Here is a 13,876-nt window from a genome sequence, read left to right on the forward strand (position 1 = left end):
GCACCCCTAGATACGCCACTGGTTGTGTCAGTTTCATTTTTGGACAATAATCATAGAATGTAATTATTTAAATTTAATTATTCACTAAGTTTAATATATTTGATTCTTTTTTATTAGGCACGATTACTGCACCAGCAGATGGTCACCAAGCCAGCTCCTCCTCCCCCTTACCCAGGGGCTCTCAGCGGTCAGTTTGCCATGCCTAGCAATCCCAACTGTATTGCTCCAAGTCCTCAGCCAACGAGTAATGGCAAGAACCCAGCTCAATCGCAACAAGGTAATCCAGCGAAGCGACAGAAAAAGAAAACCAAGGTATATATTTATGTGTGATAGTACTTAAAATTAGTTTTATTGTGGAAAAATTAAATTACTGGTACGACTATGTTGTCAGTTGCTAAAATGCAGGATACATTTTAAAAATTCATTTTCCAATTTAAAATGATCGACAGGATTGTATTACGATAACTCCACAGTACTAATCTGTTACATGACTGTACCAGGCAACGCTGCTTATTAACAAGTAACTAAACCTTTAAATTATGGTTGTTTGAGATTTTTAAAATTTTTAACTTTAAATGTTTAATATATAAACAAAATGTTATATTGTAAGGATTTGTTTTTTGTGAAGGGGCCCCCCACTCGACAGTGTGGTGTGTTCCTGTCTCATATTTGTTTGTGATTTTTCCTTGCTGTTTTAATGTTTTTAAGACAAATAAATGAAAAGAAGTGAAAAACTACCAAACAGTCAAGACAGCTGAGTGCCTCCACATCCAAACAATAGTATTGTATCACAACATAATCATTCCAATTAAAAGCTTAATAAATATAAAATTAAATTATAACTTTAGATGTTTTATTTGGAAAAGCTATGGATACTGTGGCTAGCTGTGGATGCAAATTGTTTTATCAACTGCTTAGTAACAAATCGGTATCACGTAACCTGACTCAATAACTACAACAAATAATTTAGATTTGAAATCTTGTGCAATATGATTTTTTTTTTTTTCATGGAATCTTTAAATCTATGTTGTTTTTTTGTGGGTTTTTTGATGTTGCACCTTAATTGTCTGATTGATCTGAATCTTTGAAGTACTTTTTTGTTACCATGTAATCAGACATTAACATCATAATTACTTGTTTACATCAGAACTCCACATCTGTTGCCGAACTCCTAGAACAGCAACAGCAGCAGCAACAACAGCAGCAACAAAAGCCCCCACCTGCATACCTTACCCCCCATCAGCTGCAGGTGATGAATGCTCTTCAGCAGAATCAAGGCTCACTAACTCAGGAACAGCAGGTCATACTAAACCAGCTACAGCAGGCATTCTGGCTTATGCAGCATCATCAACAACAGGTACCCATTGTTATTTATTTATTTTGTATTTTGATTGTCCATGAAGAAGCACAAAGAACAAATGCCTAAAATGTTAAATCTGTCTCTGATTTGGTGGACATGTTCAAATTTCATTTATTGTATTTTATATTTGTATATGTTTCAAATTAACATGTAATCCAAATTCCAAGTTTTGTGTGTCAAAATATTTAACTACCTACTCTGCTCAGTTAAAACAGCTTGGCTAATTTTCCTGAGCACAATTTGCTCTGCTGAACTTGCACTAAATGCGCGACTTGCGTAGTTTTTAGGAAAGGAGAATGTTACACAATCTCTTGCACTTTTATTTAAATCAAATTGACCAGGTGCATTGTTAGTTTGCCCAGAAAATTATGATCTGTCTATGAGCGTTAGTATATAGTACTACATAATTTGATCCTGAAATATCTGTAAGAATGGAGTTTACAAGTTACAAAAGTCATTCTTATAGTTGAGGTCATCAGTGGGTTAATGGTTGCTAATCCTCTGAACAAAGTGCATGAAGTCTAATAAAGGTTCATGCCCTTGGTGCTAATTAACCAACTTTGTTAGATCTGTCTCTAAGAGAATGAATCATGTCAGCTTACCTTGTCATACCAATTACCATAATTGAATAATTTGATTCAATTTACTATAAATTTACATGTTTATATGTTAAATTGGTCATGAAGCTCATGACTAAGTTTTTGTATTTAACCTATCAATTATTAGTTTACTTTCTAAAAGATAGTATGCTTTTAATTTTAGATTTAATACATTTATTAGTGTGTTTTTGCTTGGAAATTTGTATTCATTTTTTCATCTTGCAGATGCTGAAATTACAGCAGTCAGAAGGAATGACAAGTGGATTGAATGTTCAACAGAGTGCGGTAAATTTAAGCAATATTCAGCAAACGAATGCGAACACTACCATCACCCAGGCGGGTGTCGACCCAGCCAGTGTCATGAACACAACAGCTGTTGTTAGCTTATCGGTAGATGCATCAGCTGGTTTCAGTGGGACAAACTCAGCAATAATGACAACATCCAGTGGGACAGTTACTTCTGCCGACCCTTTGCACAAGACAATATTACCGAATGGCCACGGGCTTGTGCCTTCTTCAACTTCTGGTCCGGTGCTCGCTGTTGGGATGCAAGGTCATGTAGACACTCTGCCATTCCCTGATTCAAAATTAGAGCTACCTCAAAAAGTGTTTTCGCCAACTTCTGTTGAACGGGGATCAACAGTGTCTCCAAAAGCAGTGGTAAATAGTCCGTTACATGCACAAAACCCGTTGTCTTTGGCAGGACCCATGGGCCTACAGAGCCCGCATCAACATCCAGCACCCAATGTAGTTGCACCACCTAGCCCGGACATTTCCCAGAAACTGGCCGAATTCAAATCAAAGTCGGAAGGAGAAACAAAAACTAAGTTATCTCCACAAGAAATAGCGGACAGTATGCTTTATTCACTAACACAAGGCGAGGACTTGAGTGGTAATCTAACCCCTGTACAAACACATGCTGCATCATCTGTTGGCCAAAGTCCATCATCGCAAGTTTTGCCAACCAACCCCTACAGTACTACAATTAGCGGAGAGGTGAAATTTGTGTCCCAGTCTGAACTGGAGGCAAGGCGGACAAGTGAAGATGCTGTGATGCAGAATCAATCATCTGTGGAAACGAGTTTATTAAACAGTACCCCACAGGTTGGGACGTCTCCTACACAACACTCCCTGGCTCACTCACCTAGAACATTGCCTAATCTAGTGTCTCCAACACAGAGGGAACCGGTGGAAAATGTGAGCACGCCGCGAAGTAATGAAGCCAAGTCTCCTCGTAGTGAGGCAGGAACAGCCTCAGTCGAAGGCCACCTTAATGGAAGCATTGCATTTGATAAGGTAAAAGCTCACATGTTTTGTAAGTGCTTAGAGTTTGTGCATTTTCAAGGGAATGTATACTCTCATATCCAATCCTCCCAAAAATCTCTTTTGATGCTTAACTTTAACTTGAAAAACATGTTTAATGCCAAGTAAATAACTTTAGTAAGGAATAAAATCAAATGTGTGTCACTTGTTTTTCAGAACAATAAACTCTATTTATCTATACAAAGGGTTCCAAACATATGCTGAGAATCACACCCCAAGGCTCTTTAGTATGTACTTGTTTACTTGAGCATGTTTTATTCTTTTCCTTTCAGGCAGTTAAGATGAGTAATCCAAGTAGCAACAGCACATCCCAGAATGCGTACAGCTGTGCTGCAGCAGTATTGGAATCATGTCGGAGTAAGAACGGCATAAGGTGTTCAAATAGGTTTATGGACAAGCTGCCACCGCCGACCCCGCCCCCATCCCCTTATCCTCCTCTTCACAAAGATCAGCTCAATCCACCAACCCCTAGTGTTTTTGTAAGTTTGTTTTTGACTTACCAAGTTCATTGGATATATGCCTCTTTAATAAGGCTTGTGATATTTCATTGATTACATTCTGCACATGTGTACCTTTTAATATGAAATAATATACTAACAACATCAAGTATTGTAAAACATGGATTATTAGAAGAATTGCATTAGAGTCAGAACTATAATCACACCATTAAAGTCCCCATTACCCAGGCCTATTGACAGATATCCTTGATTATCACAGAAGACAATATCAATTACCACTTAAGTAATAGCAAGTAATTAATTGATTAATTAATTATAGTATTTCTATAATGCAGTCTTGAACACAAGTTGAAGGAAATATGTTATAAGTGAAGGTGCACTGTAATTAGTAAGTGCTACAAAAGGAGTACTCCAATTCAGATTTATTCTTTTATTACAGATTGAATCAAAGCACGATGCTTACTCAGAAGCGCTAGCCCATCACTGTCTACAGCCTAACCAGCCTATCACAGTCATCCGAGGTCTCGCCGCAGCGCTCAAGCTTGACCTAGGCCTCTTCTCCACCAAGACACTGGTTGAGGCAAACAGTGAACACACGGTTGAGGTGCGGACTCAGCGCCAGCAGCCACCAGACGAAAACTGGGACATGGCTGGTCTGAAGAAGGTGTGGAAATGTAACAGCAATCGGTCTTTCACCACCATCGCAAAATTTGCCCAGTACCAGGCATCGTCATTCCAAGAATCACTCAGGGTAATGGTTCAATCTTTAAATTGTGTATAACACAACTTCAAGCTTCCTAACATGCTCAAGTATGTGTATAGTACATGTAGTGATTGTGTATGTATTGTATTGTATAGGTGTATAGTTCATGTATTAACATCAAAGTTCCCTGAAGGTCTGACCATCCAGGTCGGTATGTGTTCACTAACACTTAAACGCATTGTATGTCTTGTATTGTTGCATATCTTTTGCCAGTGTGAAGTAATAACAATACCATTTTAAGATACGTCAGGGCACGTCAAGATATATCCCGCCTCTCAAACCTTCCCATACATCCAGAATGTTTTTCTTTGGGTCGTCCAACCACTATCTCTTCTTTCATCCCTTTTCTTTTCCCTTTTTTTGATACCATTCTGTAACTTTCCCTAGTACATCCATGATAATAAATATATTTTAAAAGAAATATTGTATTATGTGTTTGCACACTCCAACTTTTCAAAAATTTAATATTTCAGGAAGAAGCAGAGAGAAGTTCACAAGATTACCACAACTCAGATGCTGACCCAAGTTCAAATAAAAGGTACTTGTAAAATGAATTTATACTGACTTTAGTGTGAATTCACCCTGAACACCATTAAAATATTTCCGACTGATTAGTGGCTATTCCTGTCCAAAAGCTCTGGTTTTGCTCTCTGGATGTTTATCTTTTATTTACTGTTAAGCATTTGCTTTTCAAGGACAGATGTAACAAAGTATGTCAAGAAATGATGCATGTAAAAGTACATCAATGTGTGTGACAGAAGCAAACATGTGATCATTTTTGGGCTGTAATACATCATCCTTTGATTAATTAAAATACTTCACTGCTGCATAACATGCAGATTTAACTTGAATATATACACTAGTGAAATATAATACATATTAATGTGTTGTTTGATGGAAATTTAACTATACAATTCTCTATTATTGTCTCATTAGAAAACGAACTGTTGGCAAGGAATTCAAGATGTTAAAGTTTGGAACGAATGTGGATTTATCTGATGAAAATAAGTATGTGTGCTTGAATTGTTTTGAAATTATTACACATTCAGGGACAAGGGTAGTGCTTTATATCCGCCGGGAAAAGCGTTTTATTGTCTGCCCAAGACATTCATGATGTCTCATGAAGGACACCTAAGGAAGTAGATTGATTTACGAGATACTCGGACAAGACATTGCATACAGTTAAAGCAATCGTTATTCAATTGATTCTACCTTCAACCGCATAGCACACAAAGATTCAGTTTTAATTATCACATAAAAACATCAACCAAACAATATACAAAACGAAGATATAGACATAGAAGAAGCTCTCACTTCAATTAGACAACAAACAAATACAAGTCGTACTCATAGTACTATGCAAGGCCAGCACAAGGTTGTTGCTGACATGGTCATTACACTAGGTGATAATCATCTGCCATTTTTGGTTAAAGTTAACAAGAAGAATGTATGCATCTAGATATTTATATTTTCCATTTTAGTATACATTTATTGCTATTTTCAAGACACTGTAGTTTGAGCAATCTTGAGTAAAGTGGTGCACAATTTATACTGTATATTGTTACTTACCAATGTTGTCATACACAGGTGGAAGAAGCAGTTGCATGAGTTATCCAAGCTCCCCGTGTTCACCCGGATAGTGTCTGCTGCCAATATGCTTTCCCACGTGGGCTACCAGATTCTAGGTATGAACACTGTCCAGCTGTACATGAAGGTTCCAGGCAGTCGAACACCAGGTAATCACTATTGTACTTCTTATCTGATAATGTCTTGCTTCCGGTGGTTGGACCAGAGAACCTCCTCAACCATTGTAAAATCTTGTGGTGCAGTACTAAATGAAAAGATAAGTTGTAATGGCGCTAGTCGCGTAGCTTGTGTCTTCGGGCCAGACAACCTCCTCAACCATTGTAGAAGCTTGTGGCGCAGTGTTAAAGGAATAGATAGGTTGTGATGGCGCTAGTCATGTAGCTTGTTTCTTTAGACCAGACAACCTCCTCAACCATTGTAAAAGTTTGTGGCATAGTGCTAAAGAAATAGATAGGTTGTGATGTCGAGTATGTGGCTAGTCATATAGCTTGTGTCTTTGGACAAAATCTTTGTTTATTCTTGTTTTGATTCACCTAAGCGTTCACATTGTGCCTTGTTGGAAGTAAAGGATTAGGAATGAAATTTTTTTTTTATTCGTAACAAATATTCCTAAGAGAGCAGAGAAGATTGCACACAATGTGTGTGTTATTGATTCTGTGTTCAATCACTGGAAATTCAATTTTTTGGGGAAAAAATGCTTAATATCAAAAAAGAAATGTATAATATAAATTCAAAACATATATACAATTACTTACTAGTAAATAATAAATTTGGTTTGTATGTTGTATTCTTACCATGGTTTGAAATTTACTTATTAATGTCAATGACATTCTTTTCCACTTCAGGTCATCAAGAAAATAACAACTTTTGTTCTGTGAACATTAACATTGGACCTGGTGACTGCGAATGGTTTGCTGTGCCTGAGCCTTACTGGGGAGTCATACACAACCTCTGTGAAAAGTAATAAAATTATTACTTTGTTTTTTTTCTTTTCTTTTTTTTTGCCTTTTTTGATATTGTTTGTTATTTTGTGGCCCTTAACCTCCACTTTCCTAATTTAAAATCTTGAACTTGCTGCAGTTGTTTACCATGTTACGAATATTGTGGCACTAGCTATTAAAGGGTACTTTCTTTGGCCCTTCACTAACACATTTCTTTTCTATAACCTATTTAGAAATGGTATCAATTTTTTGACCGGTTCTTGGTGGCCTGTACTGGAAGACCTCTATGAAGAGAATGTGCCTGTGTATAGATTTGTACAGCGGCCCGGTGACTTGGTGTGGGTTAATGCTGGAGCTGTCCATTGGGTTCAAGCTGTGGTAAGACACTATTTCATTTCATTTAGTTTTTATTGTCCAATTTTGAAAAGGAAAAGCAGAGCGGAAAACAATTCATTGCATATTTAATAATATAAAAAATTGTACACACAGTAATAATGAAAAATAAAAATATGGCATTTAGATACATAAAGTATATATATGAAGTATTTGTACTGTACTGCAAAGGGGGGAATTTGGATCAACTGAAATAAGAGGGCTCGGAATGAAAGTGGAATGATGGATTGGTTCTAGACAGAATAGGAAACATACATAAATTAGTGTGTCCTGAAAGATGGGAGAATGGATCATCTGAAATCAGAGGAAGAAATTGAAATTTATGACGAATCAGTAGTATTTGTATATATTCATCCTATCATTAAAGTTGCCCAGTTTGCTGCTAGCCTCCACACTTGCATCAAATCATTTGTAAATTTAGTTTTTAGTGAACAGACTTTTAATGAAAGTGATTATTTTCTTAGGGTTGGTGCAATAACATAGCATGGAACGTTGGCCCTTTGAAGGCTTACCAGTTCAAACTTGCTGTAGAACGTTATGAGTGGAATAAACTTCAAAATTACAAATCTATAGTACCCCTCATGCATCTATCTTGGAATATGGCACGAAACTTGAAAGTGTCCGATCCAGAATATTTTGAAATGGTCAAGTAAGTAAAAAGTTTATTTTATATTTAATTCTTTTATTATTACATGAATAATGACATGCTTTATCTTTCTGTACTGCCACATTTTATGACTCACAATATTTCAGCTTACCTACAATACTTGGACGGGGTTTCGCATTAATTTTTAATCCCACAAGCTCTTTCAAAGAAGCATAAAAATAATTATTATAAATCATAATATTAAAAAGAAAAAGAAATATAATTTAGTTTGTGGTCTGACAAAATTTCCCCCCAAAACCATTATCGGTTTGTGTGATGGACTTTGGTTCTTAATTTATCCATTATGTTGTAGTTCAACAAGTTTGCAGGACTTGTTGTTTATATCCCCTTAAATGTAAAGCCCTCTTTCTCCAATGGCTAATATTTAAAAAATATTTAAAAAATAACATTAAAACTGAAAATGAAGTGGTGTAAAAGCAGTGCATGGAGGTTTCTGGAAGCTCACTAGAAACATCAAAGTTTGGGTGCAGCCCTCAGTGTTAAGTCAAAAGTTAACTTTGGCCCTCCGACTGATATTTATGCCCCTAAGGGCAAGGTTGCAGCAATTCCCCCTCTCACTAAATATGTTTGTCCATTCCCCTAAGTTATTGGTGCTGTCTCTTATACACATCTAGATGTGTATAAGAGACAGGTATTGTTGCATATCTGTACTGCCACATTTTATGACTCACAATATTTCAGCTTACCTACAATACTTGGACGGGGTTTTGCATTAATTTTTAATCCCACAAGCTCTTTCAAAGAAGCATAAAAATAATTATTATAAATCATAATATTAAAAAGAAAAAGAAATATAATTTAGTTTGTGGTCTGACAAAATTTCCCCCCAAAACCATTATCGGTTTGTGTGATGGACTTTGGTTCTTAATTTATCCATTATGTTGTAGTTCAACAAGTTTGCAGGACTTGTTGTTTATATCCCCTTAAATGTAAAGCCCTCTTTCTCCAATGGCTCTACTCAACCTAGAATAGAGTTATGAGGCCATAAGCATGCTGCGTAACAGCAATGTTTTTGCAGCCCGTGAAAATGAATTAAAAACACTGTGCGGCCCGCAAAGCAACATTAACTAGAAAACACCTTGTTTTTTGCGACCCGACATCAATCAATATTTAAAAAATAACATTAAAACTGAAAATGAAGTGGTGTAAAAGCAGTGCATGGAGGTTTCTGGAAGCTCACTAGAAACATCAAAGTTTGGGTGCAGCCCTCAGTGTTAAGTCAAAAATTAACTTTGGCCCTCCGATATTTATGCCCCTAAGGGCAAGGTTGCAGCAATTCCCCCTCTCACTAAATATGTTTGTCCATTCCCCTAAGTTATTGATGTTTTACATTTAATTTCTAAAATTTGTTCTAAAGTTATGTTGTATTGATTTTCAGTTACTGTTTGATGAGGTCACTGCGGAAATGTCAGATGACCCTAGATAGCCTGAAGGAGGAAAATGTGCAAGTGCATTGGCATGGACGGTCAAAGAATGAAGCTGCGCATTACTGCGTCAATTGCGAGGTGAACTTACAACCTTTAGTTTTCATCAACATAATAAATTAAATTCAATATCTTTGTATTTGCATAAAAGAAGTATATCACAAGAAAATATTAAATCAATCAATAGAATTACAAGAATAATGGAAACGATTCTAAATGTTACTGCTTATTTCTGTGGTACTTAAAATGATGGTACTTATGACGTGTATTTATAAAGTTGATAATTGCATTAACCATATAGAAGCATTTCATAATTTAGAAATACATAAGTAAAACAAATAACAATTATTACATAAAAAAGTAACAAATCTTTTGTAGTCTCCTTTCTCTAGATAATATTTATTTAAATGAATAATTAATTTTTGTAATTGTTTTGGTAGGAGGAGGTGTTCAACGTCTTGTTTACAACTGAGAAGGACAGAAAATATGAAGTGAACTGTGAGGACTGTGCAAGGCGAGCAAGCCCTAATCTGGAAGGATTTGTGATTCTGAAGCAATACACCATGGAAGACCTAATGCAGGTTTATGATGGATTCACACTCCAGCAGGTTTGTGTTTTCTGATATTTCTTTTAATAACAATCTATTATTCCGAGTGGTGCCAGTGCTAGTAGGGGATCAGGAAAAGCATGAGCCCCCTCATCCGAAGTTGGACTAAAAATATTATTTCCCTTCAAGCCAAGTTTATTGTGAGTGTGATTGTAGTTTAAAATATAGTGGTCTGAAAACATTTTTTAACCATCCTAAACTGTATAGTCTCTGCCCTTGGCCCCACTAGAAGTTTTACTCTTGGACTCTTAACCACAGGCCATAAGCAGCCCCTCTGTTCAGATTGTAGACCCATGAATTTAAATGTCTGAAGTGTGCTGTGTGCAAATCTAACAGTGGTCTCATTGCTTGTCTGTGAGCAAGACACTTCACCTACAACTCTCTCTTGAGTATAAATGGTTACCAATAACAACAGGAAATAATAATAATAATAATAATAATAATAATAATAATAATAATAATAATAATTGTATAATGCACATTACACAAATATTAATAGTATATTACTGTTATATTTATATTTTTTATAATTCTTCTTTCCACATTGTAGCCTGTTTTAAAACACAAATCATGACCAACTGTCAAATGCACTGGAGATTATATGCCGTAAGCTAGGAACGATGACACTGCGCCCTGCATGCCGGGGGCTTCTTATCCAACTGGAGAAGCACTTCCCAGACATCGGCAAATGACATGGACAATCACGGAACAGCTTGCAATTTCAACTTCAATCTCAAAACCACCTGTACATATGTTACTCATCGTTGATATCATATTTTTAAGGATGTTGATACTTATAAGATTTCTATTTGCAAAGATTTTTTTTTTTTTGTGTCTAGAATGATAACATGTCAAGAAAAGATATTGATCGAAATGTACAGTCCATTTCTATATAGTTGGATCCTTTCTGACATTTTTTTTTAAATTTAGGAATTTTGACCTGCGGGTTAGCAATTGTTTCTTTACGGGTGCATTCAAAAGTAGGTTTGGTGAAGGTTTTAAGACCAGTATCCAATCTGCTGGACTTAATATATTGTTTTTCGGCAGACAATGGGTGTTGAAGGGCAAGTAGTTGTATAATTTTGTTGAAATGTTTTTTTGAAGATATCATAGACAATTTTCATCTGTAATCAATCTATTCTGAGTTGAACAATCTTTTAATTTATTTTCCCACATGTTATGAGTCTTCTTTCCATCATCAGTCGAAAGTCAGATATGGGCATCTTCTGTTTAAATATTTGGGTCTTGGTTTGTTTTAAAGGGGTTTTAATATGTATTCTTCTGCTGGACTGTGGTTGTGTGTGAAATTTCAATCACAAATTAAATTGGAATTATATTTTCATTTCTGAGTTGTGTTATGGTTCCCTGTAAACATCCTTATGATTATTTTATTTAAAAAGAGAATATAATTTCTTTAATTTATGATTGGTTGAAAACTATTTAATAGTTATGACCACCTTACCCTCCACGATGGATGTGGAAATCGTGTATACCACTCCAATTTGATCAGTCAAAAAATAACTAAATCAAACAAAGGATAAAAAGAGAAAAACTCTGAAGAAGTAATTCCATTGCGATAACTGTGTTTTTTAAGGTGTGATGTAGAGACAGCTGCAGTCCCAGTAGATTTAACATTCAACTAGAGTTAGATTTTACAACAGTGGCTGTAGGAGACAATGGCAGTGTAGTACTGTACATGCATGGAATATTTTGTTGAGCCCAATGAGGTACTTCGCCCTGGTTGCTTTTTGTTGTTGGTGTGGTTAGGAATGTTTTTGCCTGATACAAGGGCTGATATTTACGTTCATCTATGCAAACCAGGTAATTGTGTTTGTAGATACAATATGCTGCAAAGTTTCCATCAATATATATTATATATATATACATATATCTCTATACAGTTATATCCTTTCATATCATCTAGATTATTAGCAGTGTTATCTCTTTCTGAGTTATGTTGTTAGAGGGCACTTTCTGACCACTTTCCTTAATAAGTTGTTTTTTGGGAGCGTTGTTTTTTTGTCATTATGAATGAATTTTTTTTAAATCTAATCGTGAAAAAATGGATACAGAATGTGTGTAAAATAAATTAATTCACAGTCAAAATTCATTTATTTAAACATAAAATATAATAACATTTAATTGCCAAAATAATGGACAAAGTGAACTGGTTTATCCTAATCTAAGGTATATGAAAACAATACTGGGATATATCCAATTATAAAGATACTATTTCAACATTTTTTTGTCACCAAATTTTTTTATTCAATGAAATTTGTATACAATATGAAGATCTAGTTCAGTATAATTGTTTCAAGTAAGAGTTTCCTAGAAGGCCTTCTAAATATTGCTAAATGTGTCGTCATTATGAACAACAATGTGATATCTAAGAGCAAAATAACAATAGTTAAAAACCTTGTAAGTCATGCTTCCAAGCTTTTCAATTTATAATGTTATTTTGAATATGCGATTAGAGTAACTGACCTTACAGCTTGAGTAATGATTTACCGATGACAATTTGCCTTTGTTGGTTCTTCTTCCATAATACCTGTTCAGGGATTGTTACAGACTTTTCAAGTATAACTAAATTAATGTTATACCCCTTTTTTTTAAACATTTTCTATTTGCAGAAAAACATTATTTCTCAATTCTATATTCAAGTAATTCCTCTCAATTTTGGTGTAAAAAACTGATAACATGAAGTGATAACATAAACTGATAACATAAACTGTTTTACTAACAACCATTGCAGAAATATACATTGACTACTGGTGTGTGTGGTTCATTTCCATGGTTTTCTTGTACCAACACAAAAACTAATTAACACAAAGAAAAACAGTTGTTCTGTTAAATTGTATTAAAAGAAAGTTTCTTAAGAGTTTTTTATTTGAATAAATGCATTTATTAGGATAATAAATATAGTATTCTATTAGATATTGGCCTTATTAAAAATGGCACTGTTCTTAACAAAGTTGCGTTTTTGGGAAGGATTTCTTATCTTCATATTTTTTTTTTTTTTTTTTTTTTTTTTTTTTTTTTTTTTTTTTTTATTAATACTGAGATGTACAAGGACAAATTGTCTTTGAGTTAGTATTAATAGGTGATATTTAAAGTACTAATACACAACTATGAAGAAAATATAGTTTCTATGCTGGCATTGTATAGTGAGCCGATGTATATATCGGTTCGTCATTACTGTATATACCACTTCATTAGTGACCAAGCATAGAATGTTGTGTACAAATTACCACAAACGCTTGTGATTTCTTTATACATTTGTAAAAAAAAAGAATACAAAACGAAAAGCAGAATATGTTGTGATTTGTTTTTTATATTCATGTGAAGTCTCATAGTTTGAGGCCCACTTTATATTGTTTATTGTTTTTACAAGCAATCAACAATATTTTTTGTTTTTAACTTGAAATAACCAAGAATCTACATATCTGCTAAACTTATCTGATGTGTAAATGTTAAGATTTTTTTCTTTATATTCTAAGTTGTGATGTGACATCCATTCCATGTGAATCTATCTTTCTCATTTTGTTTTTTTCTCTGTAGTAAAAAATATACCAGTTGTAATAATTTGTTTATATCAAGTGTCTAATGCTACTATAGTGTAATTATTTTGTTGTGTTGATCCGTTCATATCTGCACATGGCAGTAAGCGGGGCCATACCTAACAGTGTCGTGCATTCAGTCGATGTTAGTCTTATCTACACTTTATTTATAAATACATATTTATTACTGACTTAA

At 34.8% G+C, this 13,876-nt stretch overlaps 1 protein-coding gene across 2 annotated transcripts in view; it reads left to right on the forward strand.

The window, feature by feature from the left end:
- LOC117100487 (histone demethylase UTY-like) overlaps positions 1-13,876 on the forward strand; it is a 72,680-nt gene extending 58,804 nt beyond the window's left edge. For both annotated transcript variants that reach the window (XM_033240192.1, XM_033240193.1), the window contains 14 exons: positions 118-312; positions 1,148-1,357; positions 2,185-3,255; positions 3,555-3,761; positions 4,180-4,491; positions 4,977-5,041; positions 5,440-5,511; positions 6,091-6,239; positions 6,936-7,050; positions 7,265-7,409; positions 7,889-8,073; positions 9,470-9,596; positions 9,956-10,123; positions 10,674-13,876. In XM_033240192.1, coding sequence (XP_033096083.1) covers positions 118-312; positions 1,148-1,357; positions 2,185-3,255; positions 3,555-3,761; positions 4,180-4,491; positions 4,977-5,041; positions 5,440-5,511; positions 6,091-6,239; positions 6,936-7,050; positions 7,265-7,409; positions 7,889-8,073; positions 9,470-9,596; positions 9,956-10,123; positions 10,674-10,697 — 3,045 coding nt within the window. In that variant the 3' untranslated portion in view covers positions 10,698-13,876. The remainder of the gene's footprint in view (positions 1-117; positions 313-1,147; positions 1,358-2,184; positions 3,256-3,554; positions 3,762-4,179; positions 4,492-4,976; positions 5,042-5,439; positions 5,512-6,090; positions 6,240-6,935; positions 7,051-7,264; positions 7,410-7,888; positions 8,074-9,469; positions 9,597-9,955; positions 10,124-10,673) is intronic.

The sequence above is a fragment of the Anneissia japonica genome, unplaced genomic scaffold, assembly GCF_011630105.1.
Source record: "Anneissia japonica isolate Jap-2015-1 unplaced genomic scaffold, ASM1163010v1 scaffold685_len2926416_cov193, whole genome shotgun sequence".
Taxonomy (NCBI): Eukaryota; Metazoa; Echinodermata; class Crinoidea; order Comatulida; family Comatulidae; genus Anneissia; species Anneissia japonica.